Here is a 15,785-nt window from a genome sequence, read left to right on the forward strand (position 1 = left end):
GTTGTGCACCAGTGTTAATACTCTATGTCATCAGTGCAACGCAATTTTTTTTTTTTTTTGTTTGGTTACCATAATGGAATACAATTACATTACGAAATGACTCTAATGCAATAATTTTTAAAAAAATTATGTAATATAATTATATCAAACATTCATGCAATCGTGTTGCAACGCTATAACACAATTAAGTCAAGAATTTAACACATTTACCTATTGTTGCATGATTAATTTAAAATTGTTGCATTTAGGATGCAAATATATTATATCATGTACAAGACATGCATATGGCTTAATTTATTGCATTTATGATCGGTTCGTTAAGAGCTTGTTTTGTGTTCGTTTGCTTAGTAAATGAACCAAGGTCAAATAAGATTTTCAAGCTCGTTTAATAAACGAATCATCTCAAACAGCCCCTGGCTTGACTTATATGTTCGTGAACAAGCTTGTGAATAGGTTCATTTGGGCTCGTGAAAATTATATAGATAAATTTATGCTATGAAGGCTTAGTCCACGTACAATTGGTCCATTAAATATTTAGATACTTCTGTTTTAGATGTACAACTCAACGTAACCTAATCTATTTTTATCATTCATTCATTTTAAAACAAAAACCCTAAGCCCATAAAAAATAGATACAAACATCACTAGATCTCATCAAACAATTCCCCCCCCCCCCCTCCCCCCGCGTCGCCACGTTGATCCTCAACAAAAATTTACATATGCAATACCCTTGTATATAAGACATCTTATTAATGATCAACCACTGAACTTAGCAATATTCATATTCCCCCCCCCCCCCCCCCAACTACCGTGCAATGCATATTGATCCTATTTGTCTCAGATGCGGTACGGAAGATAAATCGCTAGTTCATCTTATTTTTAGTTGCCCCCATTCCTTAACCATATGGAAATTATCGCCATATAGATTTTGTTTCATCTTGCCCATTTTCATTCTTAGAGTGGTGGAGTGATTTGGTGAATCATTGGGGATGTGGAAAAATTGGTTTACATCAATTGGGTTTGGTGGGTTTTTTTTATGCTGGATGATATGGAAATCTCGAAATGCCTTTGTTTTTAGTTATGAAAGTTGGGATCCTAATCTTGTGGTTAATAGAGCCTGCTCTTTATTCTGGGAATTTATTGACTTATCAAACAGTTCACTTGGTGCACCAGCTAATACTCAAGATAATGTTTCATCCCCTTCCTTATGGCGACCTTCTGATCAAGGAATAATTAAGTGCAATGTCGATCCATCCTTTACCACGACATCTTTGTTAAGAGGTGAGGAAGAGGGGGTGGGGGTGTTTTAAGAGACTCGAATGGGCAAATTCTGAAAGTGATTGTTTTCAGCCCTTTTACAGCTAGCAATGTGTCAATGGCTGAGGCGATGTGTCTTCGTAAAGCAATTGTTTGGGCTTTGTCCCTCTAGTTTACTAAATGCTGGTTTAAATGTGACTCGTTGATCGTGTACAATGTGCTCAGTACTGAATCTTGTATTATTCATTTGCAATGTATCATTTCTGATACTACCTCCGTCCCCAAAAAAAAAGTGTCCTGCTTTGGGAATTGTGTCACAGTTCCCAAAGCAGGACACTTTTTTTGGGACAGAGGGAATATTAAGCTAGCGCTTCAAACTTTGACCTGGTTTCAGCTTAGCCATATGGGTAGAAATGGCAACGAGGTTACACATACTATTGCTAAACTTTTTCGGCGTAATGTTTATACTGACATGGTCTTGGTGCATATCCCTGCAGACATCTACCTTATTGCTAAGCAAGATTTTTCTAGGGTGAGGAAAAATTCCTTTATGTTGTAATTTATGTTTGCCTGTTTGTTTGTCATGTAAAAATATATATATATATATATACACTTAATAATAAACTGAAGAAATCCACCCAGAACAAAATGCATCATTATTGGTTTAAGAGATAATCACATAATCATTTAAGTATACAAAACCTCAAATAACATATAAATCAACATTAATATATACAAGCTCCTCAAATAAGATAACAAGTCATAGATCAACTCTAAAATCTCCGAATGACTTTGGTACCTAAAAATGATAGGGTGAGACAAGAGTCTCAGTAGGAAAGACACTAACAACAGTCCCTAATAACATTCATCTTTTGAAATTCACTAAAAATGAGCTGAATCCAATGCCGTTTGGAAAATAACCTTGTGTACTTTGATATCAACATTTTAATAAAACAATCAATTGACCAATAGGTAAAGTTTTAAGAAAACCAGTAGCCAAAAATCTGTTCGAAACATTTTTTCTAACATAATGTACTTCACTTTGAAATTTCATAAAAAAATCAAATTTCAACCAATTTTCATAAAACCAAAACCAATTGGAAGCTTAAAGGCTATATTTTAATGCTATCAATTTATGTCAATAATTTTTCTTACTGATTAAATTGAATTTGAAGAAAATTACAATAAAAATTTGGCTCACAAAACAGATTTGATAGCATGTTATTATCAATTTCAAAAATCCATAATAATTTTAAAGCTTAATCAGTTTAAGCCAGACAAAAACTTGTAACGACGCCAAAAAGGTGTAGGTACATAAATCCTCTCTTACATGAAATAGAAAGTTTTTCCATACAATACCCCCTCTTTTTCTCACTCTTTTTTCTATTTTTATCTTGTTCCTTTTGCCCTAATTTTTCTTTCCTTAGTGCCTACATTTTGGGGTCATGGGCCTCTTATGCCGCTGGTTGCCCAGTCCGCATCTTGTGATGCATGGATTAAACTTGACTCGTCATATTTAGGTCGATCTACTTCTTGTTTGGGCCATCGTGTCATACGTGGATTGGGGCACGTGCCTTCATCTTGCTGGCGGGCATTTTTTCCCTTTCATGAGTATTTTGCCCTTTTATGTGGGACATCTAAGTTAATGGGCTAAATCATTTTTGGGTCATTAATTTCTTTAGTTCCTAGAATTAAGCTTTCAAATCAAATGCAACAAAAATTACTTTAAAAGTAATTTAGTTCTCACCAACCCACATTACCCTATGGTCTTGATCTTCAATGTCTTCGTGTTCCATTGGCCATGAGTTTAGATCCAATTGAGCTTTTGCATTTATCCATGGATCTTTGCATACTTGAGTTTATAAAATATCCTTAAATTGATCATACTCAAGTATAATATCAAATTCACACAGTAATAGGTTGTTATATCATCAAAATTAGCAATTTGCCCTTGGTATGGAAAATTGGGGTTTATAAAAATACAAGTAAAAAATATCATTCTTAAAGAAAGGATACATAAATATATTTGAGAATAATAAACACAAATTGCATTCTCAAGGAAAGGTTTATGGTTTTTGCAATTAAAGTATTATAAACAAAAGATAATTGTGCAATTGTGGATTACTGGATTACAACACTTGCACAAGTTATAGGTCAAGGTTGAAATCCCATTTAGCTATTTTTATTTTAAAAACACTCCTATGATTGTTGAGAGCTATATAGTTAAGAATGGCGGGCCAATACCATGTAAGAGTCATTCAATTGATCTCTCTTTTACAACCCTGAATCGACAAATTTTGTACAAACCATCTTTCAAACTAATTTTAACTATATCATAGCAGTCAATCATGTCACTAACTTAAGAATTTGAATTCTTTTATTCAGAATTTATTTTGGTTATACAATTAAATCAATGTTACAATACCGCGCATCACTATTAAATAAGGATATAATGCCATTAATCAATCTTAAATGCAATAATGATAAAAAAAAGTTGCATTCTCAATTTAATGGTAATGAAGTGTTGCATATCGATGTAATGTGTTGCATGGGTGTTACATTTTTGAAGTAAATATGTTGCATGACTGTTACATTTTTGAAGTAAATATATTCCATGAATGTCTAAATTGGTGTTTCATAAGTGTCACATCCTTAAAACATTTTCCCAAGGGCATTTCTGTAACCAAACGAGGATGCCAACCTAGTATTGTGGAGTACCTATTGGCAATTCAAAAGTTCAAAACATCATAGCCCTATAGTTACCTTTTTATTCTTCCAAACACTCTCTTAATAAGGGTAAAGTGAATAAACCAAGGACCTTATTCACCTCTCCTTTTAAAGTGAAAGGCAAAGAATTCAAGTCTCCCATGAGCATTATTTGACAGAAAAAAAAAAAAAAAAAATTGAAAAAAGAAAAAAGAAGAAAAAATGGAAAAAGAAAAAGAAAAAAAAGAAGCCATGAATAAAATAAGTATAGGATGGTCTAATAAGCGTTAAGTGTTGCACATTCAGACCTTAAAGTTGCACATGCTAATGTCTTAGTAATGCTTTTGTAATAGTACTTACGCCATTTTCTTGGTTTCATATATTTTCAGGTACTCCCCTTCAATTTTGCTTATTTTGAGCTTTGAATGATGATAACATGATCTAAGGAAGGAAGGCTTCGGTGTGTCCGGGGTTGATTCAGGGCTTAAGGAAGATGAGAAGCTAATGTTCAAAAAGTTAGAATAAATCCTAGTCTAGGATCGATCGTAATCATCTCAGGAGTAAAGCCAAACACTACAAGCCTTGACAAAGTTTATATGTATACTACCATGGTGGATTGATCGTAATTCTTTAGGATCGATCGCAACGGGAGACCTAGAATCAATTGTAGACTTACTAGGATCGTTCCTAAGTGCATCAGATGATAATCCTAGTAGTTGCAGGAATTTTATACTTTGATCCCTTCTTACCATATAAGGGTCGGACTTCATTACATGCTTATGACATATATTCTGGGCCTGTTTTGAGTTGATTTAGAGTAAGATTACCAACAATTGCAAGGACATTACACAAGTTTAGAGAAAGAGAGAGATTTGGCGGCTAAGGGAAGAGAGAGATTTGGCGGCTAAGGGCTTCTCTTCATTATTGCTAATTTTTGAAGCTTGAAGAAGGTGATTCTGATTAGATTTGTAGTCCATGGAGATGGCATATTTCTCAACGATGATGCTTTCTACCTTCTCCATGAGTAGCTAAATTCTTTCTTAGGGAATCAATGTAACCCTAGCCAAGTAACGTGGTCAATTATACTTATTTTTTGGGGAATTTTCTGGTTATGTATATTGATTGCATGGTTTGGAGAATTGACTTAGTTGTACTAAGCAATCAAGGATTTATTGATTATAATCAATTTTAATAGAATCATGATATTGTCTTAGAATTAATTTTGTTTAAATTGAAATCAAATTACTTATATTTTCTGTGATTATAAAAGTAATGATCATGTAATAGTTTTCATTGAATTTATAAATAAGTGTCTTGATTATGACGAGTGTCTGTTGGCATATGCGATGTGGGCGAACATTGGAAGGCTACAGAGTGAAGTTTTATATGTAGGCTTTACACCCTTCGATGATATAACGCGAATTAAAGTCGTGATGACCGTGAATATACCAGAACTCCAAAGTTAAGCATGTTTAACCTGGAGTAGTACTAGGATGGGTGACCCTCTAGGAAATCTCTGGTCCGGGGGAACTAAAAGCGAATAATATTGTATCTGGATAGGGTGAGGGTTGTTACATTGATAGTTCATACTAAGGGAAGACAAATTGTGCTACACCCTAGTTTAAAGTCGTTAGGTAGACAATTTGTACCAACCAAAGATAATTTATACTTAATGTTTGATTATATATATTTTCTTGATATTACCATTGTGAGCTTGTAGCCACAAGATCCATAATTATACATAATGTTAATTTTCGCAAATTAAATATAATTGACCATTGTTATGAGGTTAGTAGTGAAGTCAATTTCCTAGATCTTCTCTCTTGGAAAACTTTATCATCTGACTTAGTTTATTTTCAATTTTTAATTTTATTGCAATTAGAAGTAGAAAAACAACAAATCAATCTTTTCTTTTGAATCAAATCAGAAGTATTCTTATACTTAACAATACCATCATGGTCTTTGAGGTTTGACACTCTCAATATAACCATATCATACTAGGATTCGTTTTATTGTGAGTGGTTTTATCATTGAAAACACAAATCATGGTCATTTTCTTATTCAAGACTAGTCTAGCTTTAGGGTTTGTGTGTGCTATGCACAACCATTGATTGTAATTTGACATTTATTAAATGAAATATGATTTATTTGTCTTCATATAATATTGATAATTTATTGTATTGAGTTATTCAAAGAGTTTTTGATCTAATTGTCCATTAATTATGATATGATGAATTTTTATGCATATAATATATAAATTTATTGATATTCGTAATTATTAATGTTTTCACTCAAAGGAAAAGAATTAGACATTTAATTTCATGAATGTAACTGCTGATTTCTAACTCAGTGGAAACACTAATGCTGCGTTTGGTTGAAGGGATGGAAAAATAGATGGAAGGCAGAGCAGAATGGATGGATGCCCTTAGGAAGGGAAGATGTCTCTCTCAAATTTTGTTTGGCAGAGCAGAATGGATGGATGCCCTTAGGAAGGGAAGATGTCTCTCTCAAATTTTGTTTGGCTGAATTGAATGGATAGTCAAAAGGATTAATGGGGTGATATATTATTTTTGTTTGGTTGGAAGGAAGGGAAATAGGGGTTTTATATTCTTTTTACCAATATACTCTCATTATTTCAAATTATAAAAATCACATATTTTTGTTAATTGTTACTTCTTTCTTTCTCCTCTTCCTCCCAATTTTGGGTACCTCCAACCAAACATGAAAAATTTATTTTATCCACCCTCTCATCAATCCCTCCTCAGTCCCTCCCTCAAACCAAACATAGCATAAGAGCCCGTTTGCAATTGCTTCTCCATTGCTTAAAAGTGCTTTTATTTTGAAAAATTGCATTTAGATGTGTTTGGTAACATTAAAAGCTCTTTTAATAGTTACTAAATTTAGTTCAGTAGAACGTTTGAATAAAGCTAGAATTTGGAGGTTTTAAAATGCGTTATGAGTAGAGGTTGAATATTTTAGATAATTCTTTTTCATTAGTCAATTATATCTTTTTTATTTTTTATAAAGACATTACACTAATTCCTTAATAAAGTTGCTATTATCAAATATGATAACATCATATTAAAGACTATTATTATAAAATTAGCAATATAAGTGTTTTAAAAAATATTGTTACAAAATAAATTAAAAAATAATTTAAATATGAAAAGTACTTATTGTAATGTGTCACCAAATACTTAAAATGCTTTTTACTAACCATATTTTTTTGACAGCTCTATTGATAAAAATGATATATATATATATATATATATATATATATATTTTATTTATTCCAAAAGCAACCCCAAACGGGTTCTAAGTGGAGTGACTTATCTCAATCATCTATATGAGGTAATTCAGAACTGAATGTATTCAGTGTGGGACATGGTGAACGGATCGTCGATAAGTAGATAAATTACTCACACCATCATGAGTAATTTTTCTTATTTGTTACTAATATAAGTTGACTTTTAAGCCTAAGAAGTATACTAGTTGGGGTAATATTAATATTTGCTTTAATTTATTTGAATGACTTGTGGGTTGATACATTTGGGTACTTTATATAAATATTAATATAATATTGCAGAACGTATTTCATCACGATGGAATCCATGTGTGAAAATATTTTAGTTAGGTTGATTTGATCACGGGAAATCTAGTAAGTTATATTTAATATATGATTTTACTTATTAAATATATGTGATCAAACGGATAAATGTAGGAGACTAAGGTGCTATTTAATTACTCAATTTAGAGCTTAATTTTGAATGTATTCAACACTTATCTAATTAAGTGCGTTCGATAACATACTTTGAATATCGCTGAAAATGATAAGCGCCACTTAAAATTGAATAAAATTTTAAGTGACAAAGATACACTTATAACTGAATGTTAAACACTAAAAACTCAAAAAACATATCCTAAAAATTTAAGCACTTAAATTTTAAAAAAAGCACTTAAAATTCAGCTTTTAAAATTTTTAGTACTTAATATTCAGTTTTATCAAACAATAATATTAATTAATTAGTACATCAGATTGATGGTAATATTTACCCAAATAACTAATGAACGTGAAAGGGTCAATTCATGGTATAAATAACTGCTAGGACTAGATTATAATTAATAATATTTATTCGCAAACTTGAGTGCAATTATTTATTTATAATGGAGTTAGAAATAAGTAATGGATGTATTTAATAGGCTGATGTGTGAGCAAGCTATTATAATTCTCTATTAAAGTTAAAGATAGGATAAACCTATCAGATTACACTCCCCGTCAACAATAGATGAGAGACAAATTAATTACTGTAAAAGTCTACCTCTAAGGGTGGTGGTGAGATTGTTCCAACACACATCTTTCATAATATTATTCAGAATGCACACCTCTCTCTTAGTTTCATAATTGAGAAGGAAGCTCACACTTCTCATTACTCGTGGACTGGAAATCCATATAGTAATCAATCAATTATTCAATTATTTAAGATGTAATTAAAGATTAATAATAATTTATTAATGCTAATTGAGGCAATTGAGACGATCTTATTCCATTCAAAAAGATTATTTTTGAAATTTGAGTTACCCAACAACCCTTGTCCAATAAGTTTGCGTGTATTCTAATTGGAATAGGAACATGCACGGAATAGATTCCAAATTTCTTCCTTTCGGCTAGGTAAACAATTGTTCTATTACTAGTTCTTAAATTTACTTGAATTTTAAATACAAAAGAAAAGAATTTGTTAATATAATTGTTAAATATTATTTAGAATAAGATTTTGTTATACTCTGATTTTATCCTAACCAATTAATTTGTTTTTGGAATTTAGCATAGCGAAAGATGTTAACTAAGAGTATCTCCAATGTCCTCTCAAATGGATTCTCAAACTCAAAATATAGCAGGTGGATAAAAATAAGGCACTTCAATAGCCTCTCAAAAGACCTCTCATATTTTAATATTTTCAAATACATTTTAAAATATAGTACCTCTCAAATTCAAAATATAACAAGTGGATGAAAATAGGCACTCTAATGGGCTCTCTCAAAAGACTTATCATATTTTGAGATTATCAAAAATTGCTAAAATGAAAATAAGGCACTCTAATGAGTTTTCAAAATATAGAATAGTTATTTTGTCAAAAATAACATTTTGAATAAAATAGACCATTGGAGCAGAATTGCAAAAATATAACATTTTGACATTATAATTACTTTTCAAATATAAATTTAACATAAAAATATAGTATTTTGCATTGGAAATGCTCTAACCCCTCAAGATGTTAGGGGAGTAGACACGTTTTAAAAACTTTTTTTTTTATTATTTTTTATTCTTTTATTAGTTGCGACAAATATACACATGTTTGAAAATTTTATTTTATTTTTATCAGTCGTGACAAATACGCACAGGTAAGTTATTAAGTTGTGACAACAAAAAGAGTTTGGACTCACATTAATTAAATTAGACACACTTCGTCTAGACACCAAAATCGATCTTACCGCAAAACGCCGGAGAGACTAAGGCGAAAACGTAAGACAAACCAAACACAAAATTTGAGAGTTATGAAGCTAAACATGTCATTCATTACCAAGACACGAGTAAGGGGTGTGGGGAGAATAAGTTTTTGATGCTGAAGCTAAGGGACACAAGACACTCATAAAGAAGGGGTTGGAAGGAAGAAACCTGTGGGCCCACCAATTGCTGGGTTATCAACTGGCAAGTAAGTGACGCCAGCCTAGCATTTTTGATAAATCATTGACCGTGGGTCCCAATTTCCTTCACAATCCCCTGCCCCCTCTCTCGCCATGTAGACGCATCATCCCACATTTAATTCCCTTGTTTCGGCACTATTTATTAATTTCCACACTTTTAGTCACCCAAATCAACATATAATATTCTCTCTATACATATATATATATATATAACGGACACACATACTTGAGCAGCAAATTTATGAGTCTAAATTATTAGTGTCGGCAAAGCCCATTTGAAATGTAGGTTTCTGGAGTGATTAAACAGCAATTATGGGTCTAAATTACTATTATTATTGCACTTTCCTTGGATTATACTACATTGATATGTATATATTCTTTATATGTATGTGTATAACAAGAGTATGTACATGAAGAGCTGTCTTTCTTTTTTTTTGGCTGTCGCTTTCTATAACCCATCCGTTTGTATTCTTGTTTCATTTGCTTAATCGGCATCCTATAATCACACCCTTTTCCTGTGCTCTCTGTTTCCACTTCCTTTTTTTTATTTCATCAAATCTTGTCACTGCCCAATTTACCGTTGCTGTGAGCTCTTGCCTCTTGGGTGCCCCTGAATGAGAGAGGGGAGACTCATGAAGAGGCTAGTAAGTACGTTGCTTTTTCATTTTAATTTCTGGTTTATGCTCACTTTATTCTGAGGCTTTACTACTTGATTTGATTGTTCTGAAATTTTCCACATCTGGGTTTGTTTGATATTTGTTATATGAGAATTCTTGTTGTAATTCTATTCAATTATGTTTATCAAGTGATTGTTCTAGTTGGGAATTGATCTTTGTGGGTTTTTTTTTTTTTGATTGGACACTGATCTGATATTTTTAGTGTAAATTTACTATTTATGATATTTTTTGTGTCCTTTGGAATTATATTTTAATGGGTTTTGTAGATCATTGCCTTTAAATTGAGTTTTGAAGTGTGTATTGCACTGTAAGCAACTCCCATTTTATACTTTTATGCTTGGTTTATTTAGGTTTTGTATGATCAGTGTCAAGTTGATCTGCTTTCAATTGTTGTGGGGCTTGTTCTTGAGATTCAATGTTCGCCAAGCAAAGAAAGAATTTCAATGTGTTGTATTGAGGGAGTGGATTTTAATTTTCACTTTCCTGTTCATGAATAGGGATAATTGGGATCAATTTTTGAGTTGTTCCTTTTTGTAATTTCTGTTTTGGGGACCTATTATCTATCTCTTTGATCAAAAATTAATCTTTTGCTATGAGTCTACATTTAAGCTATCTCTTTGATCAAAAATTAATCTTTTGCTATGAGTCTACATTTAAGCTATCATCATAGTGGTCAGTTTCTCACTCAAGAGTTCAGATGTTTTTTGTGTTACCTCGATTTCTATGAACATAAATCATATTGATTTCTTTGACTTTGCTTTAGTTACCTATTATATGATCCTGGAATTTGATTGTGATTTGTGAAGTAGAAGGATTGGATTTGATTTTCTATATGTAGCTTCTGTAGCTCATAGTAACTTCTGTTTTTCCTTTGATTGGCTCTTTATTAAAATGGCATAACAGTTTGTACGGAAAAGAGAGCGTTGCATAGGTTGATTCTGAAAAGTAGGGAACTGCTTGAGAGTTGAATATTTGTTTTGCAATGCTCTTTACCTTTTTCTTTTGTTCCCCCCCCCCCCCTTTTTTTTTTTCAGGTGACACTGCTTTTGCTTCTGGCATTAAGTGATGCTGTTGAACTATATGGGGCCGGAAGTGAAGGAGAGTGTAAATTCAATAGGCCGCTGGAACCCAGACCGCACAGTGTGTCCATTTTGGAATTCGGAGCAGTTGGGGATGGCAAGACATTGAATACGGTCGCTTTCCAGAATGCCATTTTCTACCTTAAGTCCTTCGCAGACAAGGGCGGTGCTCAACTGTACGTTCCGTCTGGCAGGTGGCTTACTGGAAGCTTCAACCTTACCAGCCACCTTACACTCTTTCTGGAAAGAGGAGCTACTATTTTTGGATCACAGGTTCTCATTTCAACTTAATTTTTATTTTTTATTTTTTCATGAAAATGAAAAACAATACATTTTTCTTGTTCTAGAAACTATGAAAAACTATGACAGAGTCCCTTTATTATTATTATTTTTTTGGGGGCAGCCATGAACCATGGATAACTTAAACTTAAAACCATTGCTCAGTATTAGAGAGAAAACAACAACAAAAGGGGAGTGAAATGCGTAAATGTGTGACAACATGGGAGCGAAATGACGAGGGGCTCTACTTTTGGCTTATTTTACCACCTTTCTTCCATTGTCTCTCCTCCCTACACAACACTTCAATTAGGCTGTTGTATCAATATTCAAACCACTTTTAATGGAGACGAGGTGACAAACACACTGCTCAATCTCCAGGGAAATGGTCCCTTTCTAGTTTTTGTTTATAGTTTTTGGGGTTTTATTAACCTGGTTCTTGAGTGGATAATCAGTAAATATTCTGCCGAATAGGCCCTTCAACTTCATTCATTTTCTGGCGGTGACATCAGGTGCCTTTTTACCTTTCTTTCTTTCTTTCCTTCTTTCTTTCATTCATTCATTTTCTGGTGGTGACATCAGGCGCCTTTCTTTCTTTCTTCCCTGCTCGGTTCCTCTTTACCTCCATATAGTCTTCAATACACTTGCTCAGAAATCCTTTGCTACTACAGTTGCCAAAAAAATCCAATAACCTAAATAGTGTCTTGATTTCAGTACCTAAAGGAAAATCTAAAGATCTTGCTAGAATAAGCAAGAAATTTGGATATTAATGGAGAAAGGAAACCAATGGATTGGTGTTGTGGGGGAGAGAGGAGGAAGAGAAGGGGGGTGGTCGGCAAGCAATCAGTGACGGGAACTTCTGTGAAGGGAGAAAAATGTGGAGATGGGAGGTGGCTAAAATAACTAGAGCAAATAACTTTTTCAAATCTTTCCTCCATAATTTTCTCATGCTCCCAATTTACTCTCTTTCATGCATCAATGGGAAAAATAGCTTAGCAAAAAAATTTAGGTTGATGCTTTTGCCTACCAAACAATTAAAGTACCACATTCCATGTTATTTATTTCAATCTAGTATCTATGCTCTACCTTATAGAGGTAAGGTTATATTGTGGACTATATCAGTACTTGCATCCATCTAATTGGGGTGAGTTTTACTTATTGCTTTTATCTTTCTTTCTTTTTTTCTATTTTTATTTATTTATTTATTTATAGGATTATTCTCATTGGGAAGTAGTTGAGCCCTTACCATCTTATGGCCGAGGGATTGAACTGCCAGGTGGAAGATATCGCAGCTTGATTACTGGACATAATTTAAGTGACGTGGTGATTACAGGCAGGGACACCCCTCAATTTTTTGTTTGTCCGATGATTTTATAATTTATTATGTATCTAAATCTATTGTTTCTCTGACAAATTGCACACATCTTTTGATTGCACCAGGTGGTAATGGGACTATTGATGGTCAGGGTTCTGTGTGGTGGGAGCAGTTCAGTTCTCATTCCTTGAAGTATAGCCGTCCTCATCTTGTGGAATTTATTGGCTCTAATGATGTTGTTATTTCGAATCTAACCTTCTTGAATTCCCCTTTCTATAACATTCATCCAGTATATTGCAGGTAGCTTGGCTTTTATCCTTTAAGTTTATCCTTCACTCTTTGCAAGCATGATGAACTTCAGTAAGATTTGATGAGTAGTAATATTTTATGTGGATATGATGCAGTAATGTGCTAGTTCAGAACTTAACAGTTCATTCTCCACCTGAATCTCCTTTCACTAGTGGAATAGTCCCAGGTTAGTTGGAAAAAATTTCGTTACTTGAGATTTACATTTCTTATTTGCATGTGATTGAGGATCTGTCGATGCTATATGCAATATGTTTACCAATTTATTATTATCTTGGTTATAAATCACAAAAAAAATTGAACAGTTCCTTATCATCGGGCATTCTGTTTTCTTCAAGGCTATAAACTTGTCTTCAGCTGAAATTCTTTATCTGATTTTTGTTATAAATCTATTTACTTCCAGATGGTTAGCTAATTCCCTGCATTAGCCCATTACCTGTTCTTTAAAAGTTATTGATAACCAAACAGAAGCAATCAGGTAATTTCTAGGGATAAATAGAGACTTTTTTTATTTTTATTTTTAATAACCCGATAATCTTGTGTTAGAGGTTATGCTTGATTTACTTGTATTACTATTACCTTTTTTTTTGTTTTTTTGTTTTTTTGTTTTGTTTTGTAGATGAAGCATGATGCAGTACATAATTGTTAAAGTTTAAATATCTTATTTAATAACATTGAGTGTGAGAAATTTTGTTGGCCAAATCTTGTTTCAAAGTTTTCTTTTTTCATAACAAAATTAAATAAATAAATAAATTCGAGTTAGAAGGTTGCAGAATATTATATCTTTATGTAACAATATCCAAATGCAAATTTCAGATTCCTCTGAGCACGTTTGCATTGAAAATAGCAACATTAGCATGGGTTATGATGCCATTGTGCTCAAGAGCGGTTGGGATGAGTATGGAATTGCATATGGCAAACCAACTGCATATGTTCACATCAGGGATGTTTGCCTTCAGTCATCTTCGGGCTCTGGTCTGGCTTTTGGCAGTGAGATGTCTGGTGGCATTTCTAACATACTTGCCGAGCGTCTTCATATACATGATTCATATACTGGCATTGGACTTAGGACATCAAGAGGCAGGGGTGGTTATATAAAATACGTTATCATATCATATGTGGAAATGGCTAATGTTCAGCTGGCAATTGAGGCAACAGGGGAATTTGAATCCCATCCAGATGACAAATATGATCCTAGTGCACTCCCAATTGTCACTGACATCACCTTTAAGAGCATGGTTGGCACGAATATCACAACAGCAGGAGTCTTTTCTGGAATCTATGAATCTCCCTTCACTTCAATTTGCCTATCAAACATCTCCTTATCTATCACTTCCGGCCCTTCTACTTCATGGGTATGTTCTAATGTGTCAGGTTTCTCTGAGGCCGTGTCTCCTGAACCATGTCCTGATTTGCAGAGCTCATTTTCTAATTCTTCCACAGGCTGCTTCTTCCTCTTGTATCCAAATAGTCTCGTTGCAATTTTATGATACCAGCACCTTAAACTACAATTATTTGTTTCATCCAACCTATACAATGAGAGTCTAAATGCTTCTGCCATTTCCGCTTTGAATTCAAGTGGATAATCAATTGAACACTCTCTCATCTAGAAATGGAACTCCCCAAATTGGTATCATCCAGGTCGGTTGCTCTTGTACAGCCTCGTTTTCTTCATTCATTTGCAAGGAAATTTTTGGTAGTGCAGTACAACTCAGATACTTATTACTTTCGGTGCTTTATTTTCTTTTTTAATTTATTTTATTGTCATTTATTTCACAATGTAAATTTATGTAATGGATATGGACATTATGATCGATTAATAGTAGATTGGGAGGGGAAGGTGTCATGGAGTGATGATATTCTTGAAATAAAATTTGTCTTCTGTACTCTGAATTACTAGGATGCACCTTTCTGCTACTAGCTTGTTGATTTTTTGCATCACTTTCTGTGCATAAGACGCGACGACGCTTCTTTGCAGAATTTCTTTATGTTGTTATATTGATGTATGCATTTTTTGGTAATACTTGAAAATAGATACCTCATCAGACTACACAGACTAGAGCTCATCTGATCATTACTTAATTTCTACGTAAACTATTTGTCTTTTTATTCAGTGGTAGGTTATAGCATTCTTGCTTCAAAATGGATTTGATCTGTTTCTGGATGGTGAAATTATATATGGAAAGGAAGTTGAAAAAGGAAATGTTGAAACCATGGTGTTTGTTTGTCATAGTTGAGTAGCTGAAATATGGATATCCCCATAATATATTCGTGAACTTTGAATATAAACCTCAGTTAGAGAACAGGCTTTTGGCACAAGCCTATTATGGTTCTTCTTTCGGAGAAATTGCTTACAGCAATGGTGATTGGCCTGGGACCGGGACCATATAATTTCTCCTTCAGAACTTGCAGTTTTGTGTTGGAGACCTAGGATGGTGGCATACTGATGATTGACAACTTTAAAAG

The 15,785-nt window shown here is 33.3% G+C and overlaps 1 protein-coding gene across 1 annotated transcript; it reads left to right on the top strand.

The window, feature by feature from the left end:
- Positions 1–10,042: 10,042 nt before the first annotated feature.
- On the top strand, positions 10,043–15,212 carry LOC132306270 (probable polygalacturonase). The gene is made up of 6 exons (XM_059803599.1): positions 10,043–10,310; positions 11,378–11,695; positions 12,911–13,031; positions 13,139–13,313; positions 13,418–13,488; positions 14,136–15,212. Exons 1-6 carry the CDS (start codon positions 10,281–10,283, stop codon positions 14,807–14,809), a joined length of 1,389 nt encoding a protein of 462 aa, XP_059659582.1. The 5' UTR covers positions 10,043–10,280; the 3' UTR covers positions 14,810–15,212.
- The last annotated feature ends 573 nt before the right edge of the window (positions 15,213–15,785 follow it).

Source organism: Cornus florida, unplaced genomic scaffold (genome assembly GCF_030987335.1).
Source record: "Cornus florida cultivar Cherokee Brave unplaced genomic scaffold, ASM3098733v1 CherokeeBrave_3.0.0_Hap2_Chr05, whole genome shotgun sequence".
NCBI lineage: Eukaryota > Viridiplantae > Streptophyta > Magnoliopsida > Cornales > Cornaceae > Cornus > Cornus florida.